Source organism: Xylona heveae (assembly GCF_001619985.1).
Source record: "Xylona heveae TC161 unplaced genomic scaffold L228scaffold_8, whole genome shotgun sequence".
Lineage (NCBI taxonomy): Eukaryota > Fungi > Ascomycota > Xylonomycetes > Xylonales > Xylonaceae > Xylona > Xylona heveae.
The window spans coordinates 150,199-173,265 of NW_017264200.1; the positions used below are offsets into that span (position 1 = coordinate 150,199).

At 49.2% G+C, this 23,067-nt stretch overlaps 8 protein-coding genes across 8 annotated transcripts; 3 read left to right on the forward strand and 5 right to left on the reverse strand.

The window, feature by feature from the left end:
• Nucleotides 1-336: 336 nt before the first annotated feature.
• L228DRAFT_248784 (Methylthioadenosine phosphorylase) lies at nucleotides 337-1,684 on the reverse strand. Its single transcript, XM_018332932.1, has 3 exons — nucleotides 1,563-1,684; nucleotides 980-1,489; nucleotides 337-897 (listed from the first exon to the last, which is right to left on the reverse strand). Exons 1-3 carry the CDS (start codon nucleotides 1,588-1,590, stop codon nucleotides 500-502), a joined length of 936 nt encoding a protein of 311 aa, XP_018186586.1. The 5' UTR covers nucleotides 1,591-1,684; the 3' UTR covers nucleotides 337-499.
• A 305-nt stretch (nucleotides 1,685-1,989) lies between these two features.
• Nucleotides 1,990-3,197, forward strand: L228DRAFT_262100 (hypothetical protein; the record flags this gene model as incomplete). Its single annotated transcript, XM_018334387.1, has 1 exon — nucleotides 1,990-3,197. One exon carries the CDS (start codon nucleotides 1,990-1,992, stop codon nucleotides 2,953-2,955), a length of 966 nt encoding a protein of 321 aa, XP_018186587.1. The 3' UTR covers nucleotides 2,956-3,197.
• Nucleotides 3,079-3,782, reverse strand: L228DRAFT_248785 (hypothetical protein). Its single transcript, XM_018332933.1, has 2 exons — nucleotides 3,332-3,782; nucleotides 3,079-3,262 (listed from the first exon to the last, which is right to left on the reverse strand). Exon 1 carries the CDS (start codon nucleotides 3,515-3,517, stop codon nucleotides 3,353-3,355), a length of 165 nt encoding a protein of 54 aa, XP_018186588.1. The 5' UTR covers nucleotides 3,518-3,782; the 3' UTR covers nucleotides 3,079-3,262; nucleotides 3,332-3,352.
• Nucleotides 3,783-4,065: 283 nt separating this feature from the next.
• L228DRAFT_262101 (Bud-site selection protein) lies at nucleotides 4,066-5,896 on the reverse strand. The gene is made up of 2 exons (XM_018334388.1): nucleotides 5,568-5,896; nucleotides 4,066-5,493 (listed from the first exon to the last, which is right to left on the reverse strand). Exons 1-2 carry the CDS (start codon nucleotides 5,811-5,813, stop codon nucleotides 4,372-4,374), a joined length of 1,368 nt encoding a protein of 455 aa, XP_018186589.1. The 5' UTR covers nucleotides 5,814-5,896; the 3' UTR covers nucleotides 4,066-4,371.
• Nucleotides 5,897-6,042: 146 nt separating this feature from the next.
• L228DRAFT_262102 (hypothetical protein) lies at nucleotides 6,043-7,475 on the forward strand (the record flags this gene model as incomplete). The annotated part of the gene is made up of 2 exons (XM_018334389.1): nucleotides 6,043-6,573; nucleotides 6,635-7,475. Exons 1-2 carry the CDS (start codon nucleotides 6,215-6,217, stop codon nucleotides 7,473-7,475), a joined length of 1,200 nt encoding a protein of 399 aa, XP_018186590.1. The 5' UTR covers nucleotides 6,043-6,214.
• Nucleotides 7,476-7,714: 239 nt separating this feature from the next.
• L228DRAFT_165172 (NADH-ubiquinone oxidoreductase-like protein 30.4 kDa subunit) lies at nucleotides 7,715-8,850 on the reverse strand. Its single transcript, XM_018329418.1, has 2 exons — nucleotides 8,566-8,850; nucleotides 7,715-8,509 (listed from the first exon to the last, which is right to left on the reverse strand). Exons 1-2 carry the CDS (start codon nucleotides 8,726-8,728, stop codon nucleotides 7,848-7,850), a joined length of 825 nt encoding a protein of 274 aa, XP_018186591.1. The 5' UTR covers nucleotides 8,729-8,850; the 3' UTR covers nucleotides 7,715-7,847.
• Nucleotides 8,851-9,029: 179 nt separating this feature from the next.
• On the forward strand, nucleotides 9,030-12,589 carry L228DRAFT_248789 (hypothetical protein). Its single transcript, XM_018332934.1, has 5 exons — nucleotides 9,030-9,307; nucleotides 9,378-9,444; nucleotides 9,582-9,694; nucleotides 9,764-10,129; nucleotides 10,184-12,589. Exons 1-5 carry the CDS (start codon nucleotides 9,255-9,257, stop codon nucleotides 12,087-12,089), a joined length of 2,505 nt encoding a protein of 834 aa, XP_018186592.1. The 5' UTR covers nucleotides 9,030-9,254; the 3' UTR covers nucleotides 12,090-12,589.
• A 4,217-nt stretch (nucleotides 12,590-16,806) lies between these two features.
• Nucleotides 16,807-23,057, reverse strand: L228DRAFT_269447 (hypothetical protein; the record flags this gene model as incomplete). Its single annotated transcript, XM_018335275.1, has 4 exons — nucleotides 16,807-19,326; nucleotides 19,460-19,558; nucleotides 19,661-19,980; nucleotides 22,958-23,057. 4 exons carry the CDS (start codon nucleotides 23,055-23,057, stop codon nucleotides 16,807-16,809), a joined length of 3,039 nt encoding a protein of 1,012 aa, XP_018186593.1.
• Nucleotides 23,058-23,067: the final 10 nt, after the last annotated feature.

A 23,067-nucleotide genomic window follows, 5' to 3' on the forward strand; every position in this document is an offset into this window, starting at 1 on the left:
GAGAAAAGTCGTCGGACGTCTACGTCGAATCGGTAGACGTCCAACGATGTTTTGGAATTACCGAAAGGGGTAATTCTGAACTAAGTCTTGGGGCGTCAAACTTCCTCGCTTCTGGCGCTTGTGGCGGTCCAATGTTGCAAAAAAAAAAAAATATAAAATACTAAGGATAGACTCATTAGCTTGCGTCTCTCGGAGACTGAATAAGGTCCCTTTTGGGGGATAAAGACATCGGGAAAGAAATCAGTCATGTCACGACGACAAGCCAAGAATATGACGGGGGACATGAGAATTCAACGGACAAAGGTCAAGATGTGGTACGTAGCAGTACATTTGAGAGGGAGGTCTTCTTGAATATTCCTGTATTTCGCTATATAGATATAGGTACTTCGCTGGAAGTACACGAAAGGGACTGTATATACCAGTAGCCATTTATCCCGAAGCATCTACCCTTTATATCATTCTATCAAACCAATGCCAAGTGGACCTAGGGACCAGCCCTTTAGTCGTAGTATCCGGGGAACAGCCACTGGAGTTTCTTCAATGCGTCGGCACCGCGTGCCTCCTTGCCGGTCATACTACCAGCAAACTTCATTGAACCTTCCAGGTGCTTCGCTTGGACCAAGTCGCTGTGCCTCTCGTTGCTGAGCTCATCCAGCACGGCACCAACGAGACGACGAGCATTCTCCGAGTTGGCTTTCATGTGGCCCATGACCATCTCGACGTTGACATCCTCCGTGGAGTGCCAGCAGTCGTAGTCGGTAGCCATACAGATCATTTGATAAGCAATCTCCGCCTCGCGGGCGAGCTTAGCTTCGGGGAGAACGGACATGTTGATAACGGTGCCGCCCCAGCTGCGGTAAATGTTGCTCTCAGCGCGCGTGGAGAATTGAGGACCCTCTGGCAATAACCGTCAGTATTGATCACTTGCTTCTCTATAGGCGCTGACAGGAAGAATCAAAAAGTCTATAGATAGTCTCACCCATGCAAATAATCATTCCCTTGTCATGCAAGGTAATGCCGTCGCCCTCCAATGCGTGGCCAGACTTGGCGACAATCTTGGACAGCGTGCTATCAAAAGGGTCGGCGAAGCCAACGTGGCCAACCATGCCGCCCTCAAAGAACGTCCAGGGTCTCACGCCCTTTGTACGGTCGAAGACCTGATCGGGAACGACAAAGTCTCGGGGGCGGACCTCCTCCTGGAGACTGCCAACAGCAGAGAAGGCGATGATGGTTCGAACACCAATGGAGCGGAGGGCCGCGATATTAGCCCGCGCAGGAACCTCATGGGGAGCGATTTCGTGGTGCAGACCGTGTCTCGAGAGGAAAGCGATCGGAATCGGGTGTCCGGTGCTGGGCGAAGCGTGGTGCAGGATGGAGATGGGAGAAGATGGCTTGCCCCAGGGAGTTTCAACATTCAGGTTCGCAACGTGGGTGAAGCCTGGCAAGCTCTTGAGACCCGTGCCGCCAATGACGGCAATGCGCACCGGGGCTGCAGTGGGGAGTATTCTTGTCAGCAATTCGTTCAAGAAGCCGCGTAGAAGTTGAAAACTGGGGCGACGTACCGTCGTATTTGTCTGCGATTCCAGTCATATTCCTGTACCCGATCGAGACGTGTCTGACCTGGTGATTCCACGGGGTGAGTGGGAAAGAAAAGAGTCGACGGAACAGAGTGGACATACGAGATTATATTGACGATGACAATCACCTAAATTGGAGGAAAAATTCCCTTATCGAGACCTTTCCCGTCAGGGCCCCGCGAGGGGTAAACCATGCGTCAGCAACTTGGCTCACTATTGGTCAGCGCTACCCGTTCGCTAAGTCAAAGTCGTTCAGCCTTGCACTCACTGGGTGCAGGTACCTGTGCTAAGGGCCATCCCAGTTACTCTACTTGTCTTTAGTGTACCCAGGGACTCTTAACATTGTTTATACCTGATGCTACATGTGTCCAAGTTGATATATAATTTCATCTACTCGCGCCCCAACATCGGAATGCCTTCAAATCTTGTTCCGCATGAGAATGGCCCTTTCCGTGATACTATCAAGCAACTGGCACCTAATCGGTGGCTTCTAGGGTCGTCCCTTCTGTGCGAACGACATGAGCCCGCTGACATTAGCTGCGCATGGACAGATATTGATGGCTCAGGGTATTCTCTTCAGACATTTGACGAGCCTGTTCGCTCTTGGACAAACCCAGACCCGGAAGGTCCAATAGTCTGCGTCCGAACCTTCTACTCTTCCTCTGTATGGAGAATCGGGAATTCAGCATACTTCAAGTCGTGTCTTTGGTCACCGGAAATCGAAACAGAAGCTACAACTATCGAATTTGTCCAGCAGAACTTTCCTAATGTACCCGTTCCTTCCATTATGAAACATTACATCGATGAAAAAGGACAGTTCTCGCATCTTCTAATGCGGACAATGCCCGGTGAGGTCCTCAATACCGCCTGGGAAAGTCTGAGTGAGATCGAGCAACAAGAGGTCGCTCATCAAGTGGCAGATATTGTCAAGATACTGTCATCCTTATCCAGAGATGCAGTTGTCAGTGCGACCGGAAAGAGAGTAATGGAGCCATATCTTATGAAACGTGGTACACCACAACCCACGCATTTTGATTGTTTCCTTGACCCGGATTGTGGCAGCAACTTCGAGACAATATGGGGGAAAGAACAGAATGAATTTGTCTTTTACCACCAAGACCTTGGACCCACAAACATCATGGTAGAAAGACGTCAAGAAAAGGTTGTTGTATCAGGCATCTTGGACTGGGCCGGCGTGGGATTTCTTCCGAAAGGTTTTATAGCAACAAAACCGTCCTTCTCCCCGGGTTTCGAATTTGAGTGGGGCTGTGCGGGCGATAGGAGACAGTGGATGATCATGCTTCGCGATGCACTGATTGGGAATGGCTTTCAGTGGTTTGCCTACGACTGGGCCGAGTGGTTTGGTCTCGAAACGTAAATGCCGTAAAATTGGGTTATGAATTTAAGTCTCTCAAAATCCAACGCTCCTCCTGTAGTGTGGAGCGTTACGAATACGGGTTAAAGGCTCTGAAGCAAGCACATCATTTGATATAATATAGTACTAGTTACTCCAAGCTTCTCTGATAGAGCTGACTTCCCCGATTCCAAAGTCTGTCGCTGGAATGACTGTGCTATCGCAAACCAAAACCATAACGTGGTACTAATGGAAAGACCGGACGCAGGCGATGAGCCTGCTTGTTATATAGAACAGCCATGACAGGATGCGGAGGCTGAATCAGGAAAGACTATTGAACAAACGTTAGTGGAATAGAAATCCTGGCAAATGTCAAACTAATGTCAAGAAGGTTTCATACCACTTGTCTGATTTCCTCCGCCTATTTCTTCGATGGAGGAGGAGCGTTAGACAGGGGAGCCACGCTAACAGGGAGTTCCGCATTGCAGACAACTAGCTTTAGAGGATCTTGAGGATCTTTAATCAAATTCGTGCATTTGTACCTTCCGGTTATATTGTTGTATCCACATTTGCTACAGTTCGGCATTTTGGACTTCTGAAGCTCGAAGTGTGCGACTTGAGGTATGCCTTGTGGAGAAATGAGATTTTGATTAAATAGCAGAAATGAGTACACAGGTTGAAATCTTCCAAAGCAAACGCAACAGAAACTGGCAGAAACCAGCATCTTTATAATGAGTACAGAACAGTACGAGGAGTAGTGTTGTGGGAAAATTATTCCAGGCTCCTTACCCCGCCTTCGATCCCCGGATATTAGAGCCAAAGATCATTCTTGCCTTGCTGTGCCGTTTATGGGACCTCCATTGATTGGAAAATGCAACTTAGGCAGCCATGGTCACGGACTTTGTGCTGTCAAGCCGCGACCTGCAAGGCTGAAGATAAAAAGCCCTTCTTGATAAGGGGAATGCGTTGGTTTTCTCGCTAACGCTCTTGCCGCCGAGCCAGCATGCAGCCATGCCAGTAAGGCATTGACTTGATTGCTAAGGAACAAGGCGGCAGTCTGACTTGTAGGAGATTATACTTATGAGGACGACGTTTATGAAGAAACGAGACCAAAGAACTTTGGTATTATAAGGCACTCGCGGAAAATGCTGAGTCTTGACAGGCTGAGAACACCAGGATTACACGGTTACACCAGCGGTCATCTTTCCGTCCCAAACAGTCAGCCCACTTATTATTAGTTCTATGTCAAATGTCAGATTGGACAAGATTGAAAAAATGAGACGATACTAGGAAAGTACCGATTTGATTTGAGAAGATGCGATTCTAAACAGTATATGCGGCAATGCGACCCGTGCTACCCATGTCCAGTCCAAAAACAAGCAAAAAAATGGCAGAACTTTTACACTGCAGCTTAGCTGTTGGCCTGGTATCATAATACAATTAATCAAAGACGACCTTCTTTCCCTGGAAAGACGCCTGCTTTTGCTCCTTGGCCAGCTTAGCCGCCTGCCATGACGGATGCAAAGGCCCTTGGTCATCATTTTTGGCCTTCCGAGGTCCAACGGGCATATTATTTGCGCCAGTCATCTGGTCAGGCTTTGCTTTTGACTGACCGTAACCGCCAGGTTTTGCACCGCGGCCTCTGAATCTAGCTTTTGGATCTCTGTCGTCAGCTCCCCGGGCACCTCGTCGAGGATCCCAATCGGCATCTCGACCGGCCTTCTGCAGATGCTTGGCTCCGCTTCCGAACTTCTTCTCCCAGAGTGCTCTTCGAGCCTGTTGTCCCCTTCGATTCTTCCGTGGTTGGTTCTCGGGGATATCGTCCTCTGGCTCCGACTCCGATCCTGACAGATAACCTCCCATCATAAGAGATGGCAGGAAGGTTGTGCTTTTCGGCGGCGCAGCTTCTGTCTTCTGCTTCTTCGATTTATTTGGAGGAGGGGACGAAGAGCGATCATCAGAAGGAGTAGGAGATGCTGAATGACGAGCATTGCGAGCACGTTCAGCTTTGGACCAGCCCCGAATCTCTGCAATTCCGTCTTCGTCTTCATCCTCAGATCCTTCATCAGACGAGGATGCCAGACGTGCATTATATCTGGAATAGTCTTCTTCGTCTTCCTCATCTTCAACATCTGGAACTGGGCCCCGCTCATCCTCTGATTCGCCCGAACCAGACCCCTCGAATCCGGGCGAGTCTGATTCGGCGATCTTTGTAGGTGCCTCTTTCTTTGCCATCTTCGGTTGTTTCTCTTCAGCATCGCTTTCGCCGTCTTCTCCCGGGGATGCATCAGTTTGTGATTCAGTCTGGTTTTGCTTCGGGGCATGTTCCCCGACCCCAAGCACATATCGGATTGAGGCGGTGACATCCCCCATAGTCGTCTTGACCGGATTCGATGCATACAGGCGGGCTGTTACATTGGCTATTGCGGGTGAGAGCGGCGCTTGAATGACCTTGAGTTTCGCTTCGATGTCCGGAGGAAAGCTTGGGGATGATGCGATAGTCTTTGTCTTGAGCAGGACTTTATAAAGGTGATTTTGAGCGACTTTGATAAAGTCAAGACTCTATAGATTTCCATCGTTCTTTAGCTATTCAAAAATTGTCGACAATGATTTGTTCTAGGTTCATTGCAACTCACCTTTAGTGCTTCGATCTCGGCATCAAGTCGCGCCAGGTCTGCTTCATTCTTCTGTGATTTAGCGGTTTTCTGGCGTCTTCCAAGCTTTTGCCTCTCAAAGCCCCTCGCAGTCTTCAGCGCTTTGTTCAGGAGTTTAATGCCATGCACAATCTTTTCTTCTGCGTGCTTCCTTCGCACTGCGATCATGCGGTCAAGACGGACCTCCCTGCCCTCGCCGAGAGCATCTCCATGCTTTCGTTTTGGCATTTTATAGAGTGCAATGGCGACTATCACCAAGCTCGATCAGCCGGTGTAGTTGTGAAATTGAAGTTGTAGAATGTGTGCGAATTTGCATGTGGGAAGATTTTGGGTTGGTGGTTTGACTGGCAGAAAATAAAGTTGCGCACGGACCAAGTTCGACCGCCAGACTCAGCAGCGGCTTGTTGCCTTCCGGGTTTGGGTTTACTCTTACGAAAGCCAAGCAAGAACCGTTTCGACCTCGACCAGACAACAATAATCATGCGGGGTTAATTGGAAAATCGTCCGCACGGATAACTTCTATCTCATCTCCCTTCTTATGAGGCCAATTCGAAGCTTGAGTCTTTGGATTTAATTTACATTGCCTGTCGTGCCATATTTCGAGCTAGTAGCCTTCCCAGCTTCTCATCATGCTCACATTCAGTGGGATTGCTAAGGTGTTACTCCTCTGCTTATCAGCTGCTGGATTTTATTCAACCTGGTCCCTTTCATTTCGAAATGGCTTTTTCGATCAGATCATGTCGTTGGTAGAAAACCAGAATTCATTTCTTCCGGGCACAGAAGAACCGCTGAAACTTCAATATGTCGGCATCCCCGCTCTGGATAAGCAGCTTGCAATACTTGTAACATTCTGGTACCCTCTGGTCGACGGAAGAACCCCAGAGGCATCTTTGCACGCGTTCAAATTTGTTGCAAATTTCATTGCTATTTGGGTGGTCTTTGTGGTTGAAAGCTACCGGCTGAGCAACAAGTGGAGAGTCGTATCATTGTACGCTATTGGATAATCCTTTCAGTCGCCTTACCGTGCCAGCTGACAATTTTTGAAATAGTACTACTTTCTGGGGTTTAATGGCGCAAAATGTAGACTTTGCTACTGCTGCGCCTCTTCTCTTGGCTCTTCATCTTTTCACTTCGCCGGCAAGCTTAGAACCCTCAAGGAAATCTCCAAACACGCCTGCTGCAAATCTTGTCATCTGGCCAGGGCATCTACTCGTTCTTCCATTCTCAGTCATTCTCGGAGTGGTGATTCCGTCTGTTCTCGCCTGCCTTCCAGCACCTGATTTTTTCAGTTACGCGACACAACAGAATTTCATTGCCTTGTGGCAAGCATTCCCATTATGGATCACACTGAGCCAATTGATTCTTTGCGCCGTGCTTTCACCAATTCTGCCAGCCAAGGAGCGATCATACCGATCGGCAGCTGAGCGCAATGCGGTAGTGCTCCGGTGCCTGCGAACTGTCTACTTTGGCGCCTTCGCTTTGGCTGCCCTTGCGCATGTTGCTTCAGTCACCTTGTCAGTGGCACCGATCCTGTTCCCGAACGTGTTTGTGTCGGAGTACCGCGCCGCGTTCCATCCGTTGCGCGCTTTTGCACCCGTAGCTCCATGGACAAAGGATACGATTGTATCTCTAGGACAAGGCGCCCTCCGGTTCATGCAGTGGGACGAAATCGTTGGATGCACTGCAACGCTTATTTGGGCCTTGGTCCTTAACCGCAATGCTCATGCCGGCCGAATTTCGCCTCATGGATGGTTCGACCTTGCCCTTAAGGTGGTCGGTTTGACAATCTTGACAGGACCAGCCGGTGCAGTTATCGCGCTTATATGGGGCAGAGACGAGCTTGTGCTTGGTGACATTGGTGATCCTATTGACGAGAAAAAGTTACTCTAATGCAACCGCTCTGCAATTGGCCTGCTACTCTAGGAAAAGCGATTAAAGAATATTGAGGTCATTCAAGAAGGCCCATACGTTTAATAAATATACAGTACCTTTTTAAAATTAGTCATTAAGTCTCAAGTAACAAACAATTGTAATACGATACATATGCTGAGTATAGGCTCAATGCTCAACAGTTGCGATCTAAGCTCGGATATGTGACAATTGCCTTGCAATACCAAATCAGTCTTCGAGTATGTGCCTAAGTGATTACGCCCTGACGCTAAATATTGTTATTTCTTCTGATCTTCCTTCTTCTCTTCGGGTTTTGGGGTTGGCAATTTGAACTGATTGCAAGATTAGTATAGACGTATCGCGATATTGGGATTACTGACTAACCTCATCGGGCTTGCGATCTTTACCAGGCCCGACCTGTTCCCATGTGCTGCTACCGCCCTCAAAATTGCGGAACGCCTGTGTCAATTCCAATGGCTCAACAACAATTCTTTTCTTCTCTTCATCATATCTGATCTCCGTGTATCCGGTCAATGGAAAGTCTTTTCGCAGGGGATGACCGTCAAACCCATAGTCAGTCATGATACGTCTGAGATCCGGATGGCCGACAAAGAAGACGCCGAATAGATCGTAGACTTCTCTTTCATACCAATTGGCGCCATCGTAGAGATCGGTGATACTGGGGACCGGAGTAGCCTCATCTGCGTAAGTTTTCACTCGAATACGTGAGTTGTGGCGGACGCTGAGGAGATTGTACACAACCTCGAAGCGCTGGTCACGAGTGGGATAGTCCACGGCCGTGATATCAGAGACTTGTGTATACTCGGCCGCAGTGTGGTATTTGAGAAAGTTGAAGACTGGAATCACACCCGCAGGGGGAATGTAAATAGTGAGCTCGTCCTTCCAAACGGAGAATTGTTGAATATATTTGGGCAAACACGACATCAGATATTGGCCGTATTTGTGAAGGTTGGCCGACTGAGCTTGATATTTATCGGCTGGGTTAACAATGGGCTCATGAACAATTCCAGAAGCTAGAAAAGTTTAGTAGGCTCTCAATTTATGCAATGGATCTAGGCAACAGCCGTACCAGATCTCTGAGCGTGTCGCAAGTTTGGAATATCCTCTGAAACCACATCCTTCATGCGTAAACATGCTGATGTGAATGCTCGAGCTGTGCCCGCTCTGATCAAACGACCTTCTCCGACACGAGCGGAATGAAGAAAACGACAGCGGTTAATTCGCAATGCCATTTTTGTTCAAGCAATTCAAGAATTTGAGAAAGAATGGGTAATCAACATTAAGGATAAGAGTATGACCGGTGCTTTCCCCACTTCTCCAGACTTCTCCACTTGTCCAGTGGTGTCGTTGGCTTGCTCTTCCCGAGCACTGACCCGGTCTAGTTCGGTGAGGTTGGGGGACTTGCTGGGCAGGAGAACTTACGTAATCGAGCGACCGGCTTTCCACAAGATCGGCTAATGCGCCCCACGTGACCGGTACCTTCTTTCGCCTCTTGCGACTCCCATTTGGCGATTTGACGCGAGTGCCGAGAATCATCGATACCTCAGTTTTCCAATCTCGCTCTTTGACACCCTAATCCTTTAAGTCTGCATTCTGTACTTAGCTCCCTCAAAGAGTGGCGTTGGGTTTTCTTGATCGGCGTGTCGATAGGCGTTTATCTTTTCCCTCTCTCGACGCTTTCCCTACACTCCATTTTTTCCTCCTAATCTCCTTTCACGAGTGGGTCGCTCTCAGTCGGCCTACGTCTTTCTACTCAAGATGGCGAGTCGCGTCCAGCAAGACGTATTCATAGACGACTCGGACGACACTTGGTGAGAACACTCATCTATGCTATTCAGATAGGATGATCTGTTTTAGAGCAAACTCGCTGACCCTCTCAAGTCCACTCTGTGTCGAAGAGTTTGATCTCTCGGATCGGAACTTCAAGCCATGCCCGTGCGGATATAAGGTTGGTTTCTGACTTGACAATTTCATCTGCTTATACCGATATGTATAGATCGGCATCGGAGAAGCATCTACTTCAGGCTTGCTGGAGAATGCTTCGTGCGATAGAGATAAGACAGCTGACTTGAAACTCTTTTTCAGATCTGTCAATTTTGTTTCAACAACATCAGAAACAACTTGAATGGTCTCTGTCCCGCATGCAGAAGGCCGTACGACGACAAAACGATCGAATGGAAGGTTGTTAGTCCAGAAGAGTGAGTTCACCTTTCTGTCCAAGAAACTTCTGTTAGGTATGGCGGGGTGACTGATCCGTTGTCAACTAGATTTAAAGCGGACCTCGCGCAGCAAGCTCGAAAGAAGGCAGCTGCACGACAGAAAGAGGCCCAAAAGCGTGAAGTCGAAGTATTGAATCGGAAACACCTTTCAGGCTTAAGAGTCGTCCAGAAGAACCTCGTATACGTCGTGGGGCTGAATCCCAAGATCCGCGAAGAGGACTTGTTGCAAACGCTTCGTGGAGAACAATACTTTGGACAATATGGCAAGATCGTTAAGATCGTCGTCAGTAAAGCCAAAGATGGCTCGCATCCGAATCATTCTTTGGGGGTTTATGTGACCTACGCTCGGAAGCAAGATGCGGCGACTTGCATCGCTGCGGTAGATGGCTCACAAAATGGCGACCGTGTATTAAGGTAAAACCTTTTGTCAAAATCTTACAGGTCAAATCCACCCTAACCTTTTCATAGGGCGCAGTATGGAACTACCAAATATTGTTCGGCCTACCTGCGTAACGAGCAGTGTATGAATAGGAATTGCATGTTTTTGCACGAGCCGGGCGAGGAGAATGACTCCTTTACGCGACAAGACTTGTCTTCCATGAATGTTGTCTCGACGCAGAGACCCGGACAATCGAGTAACCCTAATCAGCCTCAGCCGCAACCTCCTCCCCAGCAGACACCGCAGACCATTGCCGCTGCTACAATGACCCGTGAAATGAGCCGGGAAGGTACAGGAAGTCCGGCTGAAAGCGGCGACGGCTCTGCGTTACCGGCTACAGTCAACTGGGCCACAAAGCAGCAAGATCGAAGGACCAGTCATCCAACGTCGGCAGCAGTACCTAGTCCCAGAATATTGAATGCTGCTGTCGCTCCTCAGAGTGTCCCAGAGCCTGCTGAAGAGGACAAATCGACCGGCATAGAAGAACCGCCATTCGCGTCCGAGCCTTCTACTCCCGCAGCAGCATCACCTAGTCCAACAGTCTCACCCGATACACCCTCGCAACGTGTCCAACATCTGTTAAGGAAGCTGCTGAAGTCGGTCTGTTCGCCAACGTTCAAGTTCAATTTTGCAGAGGGGATGTTCACCGCTGAAGAGCTTGAAGCTATGCGATTTCTTCCTCTCTTTGATAATAATGGTGGCATTAAACGCCGTGCTGTTCGGGAGCAAGAGGAAAAGGAGCGTCAGGAACTTGAAGAGGAAGAAGTACAGGCGGCCCTTCAACAAGCGTCTGCTGGTGACTTTGAGGAAAACACGAGAAGCGGAAGCTTACAGCTTGGTGGCGAACCAGATGTACAGCCAGGCTCTGTGGAAGGCACCGGCGAGTCACTACCAGAACCACGTCGACAGGTCATCCAACCCCCTTCTCAACAACCGATTCCTACCACTACCGCTCCTGCTCCCGGATTCAGCACCCCCTTTGCTCTCGCCAACAATCTGTCGAATCTGACGATCAATGGCCGAAGCCTGACGCCCTTGCAACAGCAGCAACTGTTACTATTGAGGTCAGGTAATACTCAGGCAAGCAACGTCTTGGATCAATATTCTCAGAACCTTGGACTTGCACAAAATGCACAGCCGAATGCTGGTCTTTTCCAAAATCAGCAGCAACACCTGGCCGCTGCACAAGGTCACATGCGTCATTCTTCTCGCTTCACCTTTGCAAATGATTCTGCTTCCGCCTCTGCGTCTGTGAAGCCAGCTGCCAATGCCAAGCTCATGGCTCAACAGTCCTCTATGATGCCTACCAATGCGCATCAACTTAGTCAACAACTTTCTCAACATCAGCCACTTGGACAATTCCACGGAACTACCGTACAGGGCCCGCCCCCCGGTCTCAAACCCACCGGCACTCCACCAGTTACTGGAGGCGGCATGTTTGGTCAAGGTCACGGTTTCGCTAACGCCATGGGCGGTGGTATTGGTTTCGGTTCAGCAAATCTTCCACAAAAGGAGAACGGCGCGGATCTTATGCGGGAATTGATTCGAGGCCGAAGTGCAACTAGCAGTACTGGGACGGGTCAGTTTGATGCCGCAAAGCGTGAGTACATGATTTCTTCTTTCCTCCACCACTATCCTTCGACCTCAACTCCAGCCCCTGCTCCAGGCCTTCTCAGCTCGCTTTATGGGGGACAGTCGGCTACCTTTCAGGACGCTGGACCCCAGAAGCAGAAGAAGAAGGGGAAGAAGCACAGACATGCTAACACTTCCTCCTCTGGGGGAGGTGGAATAGTTGATCTTGCGGACCCGAGTATCTTGCAGGCAAGGATGCATCAAGCAAATGCTGGTTCAGGGCAGGGGCTTTTTGGTGGTCATGGTCAAGGTGGGTACAACCCAGCGAGCATGATGTACAGTGGCGGTTTTGGAAGATGGTAATGTGGGCATTTGCACATATTTGTATCTTTTATTCCCTCTTCCCACCCCTCCATCTTCCCTTGAGCAAATTCTTTATTTCTTTAATTGTCTATTTGTTTTTTCTCCTTGCCCGTATTATCTACGGCTTTACCCTTTTGCATTCCTGGTCATGACGGGTACGAAAATATTTCTTTGAAAGCGAGGCATGGGCAGAAGATATCGACTTGGTCTCATACCTTTTTTTTTTATTATTCGGCGTTGTTGACGAAACCCTGGCATTTCATCTATTTCAATATCCAGACGATTGGGATATATCTCTAGTATCCCCTGGGCGTCGTTTGTTTTCCATCTGTTGTTTCATGTCATTTCAGCCAGCTGCGCTTACGCATTTTATAATGCTGTGGGGTAGATTATCCTTCACCTTCACGACACGCCCGTCTTCGTCTTCGTCATGGCCATCGTGTACGTTAGCTCCCCAGTCAGTACTGTGGTACCACGGGGAGAATTGCATTAGAAGACACATTCTTTTCTTTCTCCTTTATTTATATTGCTTTTCCACTTCATGTTTTATTTGGCCTGTGACGAAGACGATGATGGTGAGCGAAAAGATGATGTCGTGAGCGATAGCTGTGCGCGGTCCCCTTATGCCGAGTCGAGTCGTAATGCTCCGGAGCTGTACATAATTACTGTAGCCACTTTCGTCTCTGCTGGCCTTGTTCCCCCTTTTCCTGTCAGCATCTTGGAGGAGGTCGGTCCCAAGCTAACTGTTTCATGCATAGATGAGCACGACTTCGGAGCTTTGGCAAATGCTTCGCCGCCCATGGGCGTTTCAATGAGCGGTAATTTGCTTGGCACTTCCGCAAAGACCCCATTTAGCCCCGTGGACTATCCCTCAGGACGCCCGACACCGCCTGTTCCTCCGGGTCTGAATATCCCCCCCAGCCAAGTACTTGCGGCTCTTGGTAGTGCTGATGCCAATGAACCAAAATCGGCCGCGAAGTCTCGCTCTTCCACCCCTCTTTCAATTACACCGGCAATTCCTGTCCTTCCGGCTAATGCTCCCTCAAGAAGTGCACCTGATTCAAAAGAGGCAACATTGGACAAGGGAGGGCGCTCCGCGTCGCCAGCTGAGAATGACAGATCAGCAGTGTCTGATGATACTGCTGCAATGAAAATTGCTCCTGAACAGCCGGTACTCAGCTCAAATGTAGTCTCTGCATCTGATAAGGACTCTGCGCTTCGGGGAGAAGAAAGAAAATCATCTCTAGAAAAGGCTCTAAGCGGTGATACTGTCCAGTCCGTCTTTGAAAAAGTTCAGGATGCCAAGGCCGTCTCCGAGACTCCCAAGCGCCAACATCCTGGGAAACTCGATATAACCGCCGCAACGAAGGTGGAATTAAAGGAGCCGGAAGAGACAGCAAACGTTGAGACGCCATCTACCAAAGCGAGTCGATCAACAATAACCGCCGCTGCGGCATCTCGGCCAGAAACGCCATCGGCCATGGCTGCCTCACGCTCTGAATCTCCTGCTATCCGACAGGCCCAACCAAGAACGCTTCGAGTTGTGCCTACACCAAAGACAGAGACTCCTCCACCAGCGTCGGCAACGTCAACGATGAGTGCAATTGGAAATATTATAGGAAGACAGCCATCACGACAGCCCAGTATAGCTTCGCTTCAGAGACCGGACACGCCGGCAAGCGAACTGATTTCAGATAATGCTTCTGTAGTTTCAGCCTCAGTGTCACGAGCAAGTTCTCCCCCTCCAAGCAAGGTAGGATCTGCTCCTGTCCGGGTGACGACCAAGAGCCAGCAAAAGAAGCAAAGGCAGGAGCGCGCACGGCAAGCTGAGTTGGCCAAAAAATCCGATGAATCAGCCAGCCAACCAACCGAAGAGTCATTTCAGGCACCCATCATTGGTCGGAAGAAGAAGGTCAAGAAACCCTCGAGCGCAAGCGATAGTGGTCAGGGCAGTAGAACAAGCACTCCGGCGCCCAAGGAAAAGACCAAAGATGAGGCCCCGGTTGACAGGCCTGCCTCATCTCAACAAACAAAGCAGACTACTTCCACCACCAGCATCAACAATAAACCAACCGAAGAGAAGGCGACTCCAGCCGGTGCTGCAGGATCATCCACTGAAGCCCCAGCGCCGCAGAAACCTGCCTTGACTGCTGCGTCAATTATTGCCGAACTGCAAGCTGCCGGCGAGATTGATACTTCGAAAATGTCTTTTTTTCAACCGCTGATTGGCTTGGGTCATCGGTTCGAAATTGGCCCGGATGAGCTTTTGAATTTGGACACTAAAGTCACAATCTCCAACGAGGACCAAGCCAAGCTTTCAGAGGGTCACCCCATCCGGATTCCCGGAAAGCCAGGCGTTCCTTCTAGTCGGGTGTTGATCTCATCTGGCGGTTGTGCTCTACGGGGCTTGACCACTGAGCAAGAAGACCGGTTCCTCGAGCTTGAAGAACGAATCATGTCTTCTGGTGGTCCCACGCGATATATGCACGCCAGACACGGCAGCGCCACCGCTGGCGGCGACACTCGTTTCTCCATGATTGGCGGCCGCGTCGTACAGAATAATTCCCCAGGATATTCTTCTTCCTCTGGGCAGGGCGGTCTTTCGTCCCACAAGCCCGGCACGGACCCGACTAGCAAAGTCCGCGTCGATGAAGCACTGGGTTATATCAACCAGTATGTCATGCCAGCGCTGCCATCGACTAGCAAATCAATTACGGCGCAGACCTTGACCGACTTTGGTCTCCGCATGGCCGGCGACGAGTCTCGCTCTTTTAGAGCCCCTGATCCCGCTAGGTATGTTTTGTCTAATTTCCCTCGCCTTAAATATCCATTTTTTCCTTGCGCCTTATCTCCTTATATTTTTTCCCTGCCCGTCTAATTCCTCTCAACTTGTTTTCGAAACGAGTACTAATTACCCTTTGTTTCTAGTCTTGGCATCCCCCTCTCCACTGCCGGCGCTCTGCCCAGCATGCCCCTTCTCAACCCTGAAGAAGCAGAAGCCGCCCTGATCGCCGCCCGCAAAGAAACAGAAGCCCTTGAAAAGAAGCTTAATACCCTGATCAAGCGTAATCGGCGTCTCGGGCTCGGTCCCAACCCTACGACCGCCGCGACTTGATGCTTTTTTTAATGCCTCTTCTCACTCTCTTCATGGTTTTTTTTATTTTTTATTTTTTCTCTGTTTTTATCTTTATTTTATTTTAATTTCTAAATCTCTCTTCGTCATGTATCATGTGTCTCTTTTTTTGTTACACTTCACATGTATTTTATTGCGCATTACGACGACATACATCCATGCATTTATTCTTGTGGAAATATCTTTTTAAAATGCTTTCCCTTTTCTTTCTTTTTTTTCCTCTCTCCCCTCTTTATCTTTTCTCTTTCTTTCCTTGTTGCTTATTTGGACATACATCCGTATCATATCATATCATATCATATCAAACGTCCGACTTACTGGACGTTCTGTATGTACGTATGTCTGTATGTATGTCTGTTTGTACATACACAATGCCCTGTAAAATCCATCCATCCATCCATCCATCCATGCATGGATCGATGCCTGGATTCAAAATTCACAACAAAAGGCAAGGGGTAAATGGGAACGGCCAAAGTTTAACTTTAACGGGTCCAAGGCGTAAAAGGTGTAAAACCAACCCTATTTGGCGCAACTTTTAGATTTTCAGTTACATCTTTCTCTTTATCTCTCTCACGTGAGAGAGACAAACAACCTACATTGTACTATATCATCATTAATACCAAATGTATTAATTGTATTTATCCCATGTCTTTCATTGCATTGTGCGCCATGCTACGAAGTAATACTCTACTACTGATTTTTTTTGCATAAAGGTCAGTCATATAAAATCCGAAACGGTGGGCACGAGTCGACAAACAGAGACAAACAAATGCGAGAGGATGGAATGGAAAAAAGGGGAATATATAAATTAATAATAATACGACGGTCACACTATATAAAACAGTCCAGTCCAGTCCAGACCAGTCCGCGCTCTCTCTCTCTCCTATAAGCTCCATACGATCCTATACCTATACCTATATCAGATCAAACAAAGTGAAATTTAAAAAAAAAAAAAACAAAAAAAAAAAAGTATCATCTCAACAAGTCTCATTCATCTGATAGACGCCTGTGCCTTGCACCTTGCAATAAATTTGCATCATCCAACAAGTAATAGAGAATAAATCAGTCTGGAATCCTTCCGTCTTATAACAGTTCAGTTTGCGGTGAATTATAAATCAAAAATAGCGGGGAAAAGAGAAAAGAAAAGAGAAGAGAAGACGAAAGAGAACAAACTCCGCCGTTTGACAAATCGCCATTGTGACACATGACTCGGTAGATAAAATATTCTGAGCGCGGATCTGCAGGCCCAAACCGATTCAGAACAAATATAACTCGACAAAGATCCATCCAAATGCTTGTAATGCTGAGGGAGTAAGGGTATGTGATGATATATGCACCTCGTTAAAAGAGTAGTCGTAGTAGTGGCGTAGTCGCTTGCGGCAGGAACGCATCCCATTGATTTGAGGCTGAGGATATAGACAGGGTAATTCGAGAGATGTCACTCTTTCTGCGCCATCACGGTATTGAGGGGAACAAGCCGAGGAGTACAAATGCCGTTTAAGACTGCCTGTGATATGCCTCTTTGTTTGTACAGACCGACAATGGTATGAAAAGAGAATATACAGTACAACAAAAACGGCCCATTTAACCCCACAAGTGACCACGGCGGCTGCCTCTTCGACTAGACGCCGAGGAACCTCCGCGTTCTGTCGGGGCTTCGTTGCGGCCTTCTTCAATGCTTCGTCGCGACTGGACTCCGCCAAAATCACTCATTGCAAATAAAAGTGGCTCGTCCTCGTCAAAAGTTCCAGGCCGCGTAAAGCTGTATCGCCCGCCTCGACGGTCAGAGGCGCTAGAACCAGTTCCCCTTTCAAAGGAACCAGAAGTTTGAGGTGGAGTCAATCTTCGGTTCCCAGTGCCATAGCGCTGTCGGGACGAGGAATGCAGACCACTGAGGGTGGTACTTCGAGGATGAGACGGTAGGCCGTCGTCGGGTGATTCAACCGACGAGGGTATCGCTTGTGACTCTGAACTCGTAGTCGGTTGGAGCGGTCGAACCGGACCATCGTCCGAAGGCATATCAGGATCCGGGGTCTCCTGCAGGTTGACCAAGGCACTCAAGCTCAGAGGCGGCACCTCCGCACCTAAACTGGCGCTACGCATGCTCATTGGCAAAAGATCGGCCGATTCTTCCTCGGCCGTGACGTGCCGTTGATGTGCGACGGAGCTGGACCGACGGTTATGTGAATGATGAGGTCGTGGAGAGGTGGGAATGGGGATAGCACCCGATCCTCTCCCGCTTGGTAGTTCCTCGGATATGTTACTTTCTCGTCGTGAATCCTCGTCGTCTTCATCGCGAGTGTTTCGCCGTCTCCCACCGGTGCGACTTCGATGGGGTGGCGGATAGTCCGCAATGCTATTCGCACTAAGTCGTGAAGGGATTGCGGGTGTATGCGGCGTGTGGGGTGAAATGGGTTTGCCAGGCGATGATGCTGCCGTAGAGATGGAGGTTCCGGCTATCATGGCGGGAACGCTGTACAGTTGGCGGCTTGAAGAACTCGACGATCGGTGCATGAGCATCGAGGAAGACATGGAATCAGACAACGCTGCGTTCGAGTCACGCATCCGCTGGAATCGTGACAGGGCAGCAGTTGGTCCCACCGGACCCTGAAAGCTCTTGAGATCCTTCTTCGTATCAAGCATCTTCAAAAAATCAGAAATGTTATCATCGTCCGTCTTAATCGAGCTCAAGCTTCCTGTAGCGCCTTCTGCCAAGATACCAGAGCCAGGAGGGGCTAGTGAGGAAGCCAGGCTTGTCTTGCCGCTACTGGTATTGTCATCATCGGCCTTGCTGTTTCCGCCAGATGACAATCGTCCTCTGCGATGGCTAAAGCTACTGCTATACCGTACAACTGGCGCGGGCCGAGGTGATGCAGAGGGTGATGAAGCTATAGCAGACTCATTCGAATTTGGAGCCGCTCGCAAAGCCGTTTGAGGGAGGACTCCCAAAGATGACCGATTCCGGGCTTGCGTGAGAGCACTCACACCAGAGGCAGCTTTGCCAACCGATGCACGCGGCGACGGCGGTACCACAGGGTCTGCCTTTGAAGGGGAAGCGGACAAGGTTGGTGTCTTGAATGGCATGAATGAAACCGATGGGCGGCGTCCGGCGGCGGAAGCGCTATCAATCGACCGCAACGATGCCTTTGATCCATGTGTCGATCTCATAGCTAGCGTAGCGGTGCGTTGGTCGACTGAGCTGGGCGAGCCTCCGCCTGCAAGATCCCTAGCCGCTCGCAAGGCGGAAATAGGACTTGAGCCAGAGGGCGCACCGATGTGATGAAAGGTCGATAGGCTCCCGTAAGCCTGCCCAGGGTCAGGCATCTCATCAGCATCCCTCTTGGCCTGAGGTAGTGAGCCCACTTCTCGACCACCACCAATGTAAGCAGGCTGTTCGTCTGCTCCGCCCAACGAGGGCTTGAAAAAATGCTCATCAATACCCATGAAATGGGAGCTGAGGAGGGCTTCCGAGTCGTCCACTCGAAATTCACAGCTGGTACGATAGGTGACTTGTATTGAAAAGGGACCGGCGGGAGAATCAGTCGACCCAAATGAGAAGGTCTCCGTCACTCGTCCATTCGCTGGAAATAAAGCGGTTCGCAAAGGGTCGGCTTTGGGCGTCGGTCTCGAAGCGGCACCATTAAAGATGCGATACCTGAGCCTTAGGGCGCCAAAGCTTGTCCTCTGCTTTGCCAAATGCTTGGAGAATTTCCATGCTGGAAGGAACTTGGAATACGTGTAAAGAGATCGAAACAAAACGATACTTTTCTTGTAGACGGCGGGCAGAATGGACGCCAAGTCTGCCGGTGCCTCTGCCGTAGGCTGACCAAGCTCAATTTGCCATTGTTCGAGAACCACTTGTGTTCCATTCTCAGTTCGCGTGGCTCGCCGACCGGTGGGGCTCTCCGCAGAGAGGGCTTCAAGCACATCCCAGCGCTTTCCCTGGTCGTCAATGGTCACTAGACTCTGGTTGTTTGTCAGGTCGGCCGTGTCAAGGTACACTTCAACAAAGAGTGGTGGGGGCCGAGGATCGACAGCGTCGCAAGTCTTCCACGGTCGCAAGTCATCGCGAAGAACTTCGGTCTCATCAAGTTCGACGTTAAACTAAGACAAGAGATGATGGGTTAGACATTATTCTTCTAGGCGTCCGAGTGGTAGCAAAACAAACGTGGAGATCTTGAGATGTTTCCTCAAGATGAACGGGGCCAAAGGAGGAAGATTGACAAGGAAAACATACCCATTTATTCACTCGGACTGTATCAGTTCCTTTAGCGTGAGCAGGTGGAAGGGGGACCCGGGACTGTAAGATGATAAGAGCGGCTTTGGTGTGAAAGTTCTGCGACGATGACGCCGTGATTAGCTCCCATTTACCATCTCCGAGAGTTGTTGACCTAAGAGGAAGAAGGGTGCTCTATTCTTGAGGGGGCTAGTGACGAACCTGAATGATTTGATTCAATTTAGATTTGACATCGCGGCTCTGGGACGAAGGTTGCTGTGCTTGCAGGCCATCGTCGCCGTCGCCGTCTCCGGCGCCCTTGTCCACTGGCGGATTCATCTGAACCGGATCTCGCGAGTTGTTTGTTCTTGTAGGGTTCGTCCACGGAGAGTTTGCTGGGGACGCCGTGCGTGGCGGCGTCCGTGTATACTGGTGCATTTTCGAGCCGTTGGAGCACGCTCTCGCCTCAATGTCGTCGAGGTCGACCGATCGAGAAAGGATCTCAGGAGTGAGCAAGAGTGGAACGTTTAGAGATGATAGGGCTAGCGGCTAGGTGAGAGAGGGGAAATCCAAAGCTGCTGCACTTGATTGAATGCCATCACAACAGTTCGAGACTAGAACGTCTATCGTATATCCGTGTGTGAGGAGGACACCGAACAGGCCGTAGTAAGATTATAGGGCGTTATTGGGGGTTACCCAGCAGCGGCAAATCACATCCGTTTTACAGGATGATCAAGGGTGGATCAAAATATGGCACTCAGGCGGCAGTCATGATTGTTATCGTCGAGGAGTGCAGTGTCTGCCTGACGCAGGCTTAGATCTGATTACAGTTCCCCGTATCAAGGCGCAGGTACCGCCAGGGTCCTCTGTTTGGCCTTTTTGAGTGTAATAGCAAAGAGTCACCTGTACTCTGTAAATGGAAGAGTGAGTATGTATTTAAAATGGAGGGAAAAGAAGAGGGCAGCGTCTCGTGTTGAGAGAAGGAGAGAGTGTAGTAGTTGCAGTGTCTCAGAGGGTTGGGGGATTGGCTCGGTTCAGTTTATCTTGTGACGCAGGAGAATGACTCGATAGCAGTAGCAAGCAGCAACACACCCAAGACAAGTAGAGAGAGCGAGCAGGACGAGAGATGGCTTGGCCCTCGTGGAGACGGCAACTTCCGTGACTTTGAAGGAACAAGATTCGGGGGAAGCACGAGGCAAATCAAACCAATGCACCAATAATGATCAAAACTATTCAAGAAATTGATCGAAGATGGAGGTTGATGGTGAGAACGAGCAGCAAGATGGGTGATGATGAGGATAGAGGAAAGGGAAGCGGAGCAAGAGGATAAAGGGGAGATTGAACACCCGGCAAACGGCCGCAAGATGGCTTACCGTGGATCGAAATCAAGTCCAAGCGGAGACTTTTCTGGGGGGAAGGGGGGAGAGAGAGAGAGAGAGAGAGAGGAACGACTGATAGGAAGTCGAGAAGCAGCTTGAGGGGAAAGAACAAGCGTAGTCACCATGTAGTCACCTCATCGTCCAACAGCTACACGCACGTAAAGTACAGGAGGAGTAGTTCACATAACTTACTTGCCTGGGCGATACGGCAGCGGTAATGGTGCGTTGGTGCTCTAACTTATCTCTACGGGAACGTATTAAGGTTCGGAGAATCGCAAGCGAGCCGGATAAGCAAGCCTAGGCGAGAAAATAGCGGAAGAGAGATATCGGAGTCCAGCCAGAGGACTTGCCCCCAATATGTGATCGGACTGGGAAACAGCCAGGGAAGGTTAAGGGTGGATGATCCAATATCCACCATCGATGATATGCCCGTCAGATCCTGATGATACCACTTGGGACTATCGACAGACTTGGTATGGCCACCTAGAACTGACAATACCTCGCAAATATCTAGTGGATAAGATGCAGCAGCTGAGGCCGTAGCCGGGAATTTATCAGGAGGATCAAAACGGGTCGACGGCGGAAGACGGTCAAGGCAGACGCGTTACTGATGGGGCATCCAATCAAGGGAAGTGATGCCTTTCTTCCTGTCGCTAAGTTACTCATTTGGTGCAGGGTGTGTGGGAGTGTGCATTGGTAGGGTGGACAGGCAGGGGAGAGAGGTCGGTGCTCCGGCGATAAAAATGATGAATCCTTGCTTATAGCGACCAAGTTACTTCGTTCTCCATACATTGTGCCTATGTCAAACAAGTATCTTACCTATCCACTATTTCGCCCTGCCCTTCCAGGTTCTCTCTTGGCCTCAAACATACCTGGATTACCCAAATTAATCCATCTTTACAAGGCACTCGTAGCTCTCGGGTTCAGACAGAGGCCAGACTGTCGATCCTCTCAAAATGAGTTTGACTCTTTGCATATATTATTTCGAGCTGTGATCAATCAGGCCATGGAGCAATCATAGCAAGCATTGTACCAAAGAGTGCACTTCCAAAGCTGATGCTCCTCCAGAGTAGAATGAACGTAGAAGCGATAGTCATCACAAAATTGATGGTACCGTGCAGTCTGCCAATGTCTTGCATCGGTGTGACGAGCCTGTTATGAAAGGTAAGGTAGGTATTCAACCGCCTCACAATCCAGTTTGCCCCGGAAATGCATCTGTGGTTCCACAACGCCGTCCAGGATGTTGAAAGTCTGATAGCGTCAGTCTTGGTTACAATTTACTTCCAAGGAACTCATGGCATTACCAAACTTTGTACAATTCTCACTACGTCCGTTTGTGTCAATGGCAGCTCGGCCATCACGTGCGGGCTTATTGAGCCGGCCACGAGATGACTTGGACAGACACATATAGTCTACTTATGCATTGCACAATTTATGCTGTTTTTCAACCATAACAAGGTTTACCGGAGTACGAAGTATGCGGTCTGTAATTCCGCGTCCTCCTTAGGGACCATGGACCAATCAACAGCCGTTTCTTCTTGACCGAGCGGATATAATGCTTCTGCATCTGCCATCGATAGTCCATATGAAGTCAAATCACTCTTGTTCTATGTGCATCCAAGTGGCAAGCTGCATATCCTTCCGTGAAACATACTTGGTTATACCTTAGTTATGAGATATCTGATGTGTGATACTAAGCCGGTATACCAGTCAAGTACTTCTCCTTTTGGACAGCACCGATTCCAAGCAAAATTGGTCTAGCATATTATGTTTATTTGTTTACTTAAGGTATATATTCTAAATTTATCATTAGGATTTTCTTGTAAAAGTCTCATACATAAGGTAACTATATATGTAGTCCCATGTGAACCTGAAATATTGTCCAATTGCCTACCTAGGTAGATATATAATTTGAAAAGCCAGACAAAAAGTTAACCTAATTCTATGTATTGCTCATATGGCATCGGGCTCGAAGGAGACCCAGAGAACGGTTCAAAGTCTTCCCTAATAAAAAGTGTTGCTCAGAAAGAGGGGGAAAGCCTCAAAAATATTGACTTACGAACCCCCGAGCCCAAATGTCATGTTATCGATTCAGGGAATGAATGAATGAGGCCTAAAAGTGCATGTTGACAGCACTCACCTTCTGATTGGTTGGTTTGCGAGCCCGATACAGTCGCGAGTCCTGAGCAGAGATGCGGGAGGATGAGAGTGGTGGGGAGAACGCGACGAATGCCCCTCATGCTCAACAGT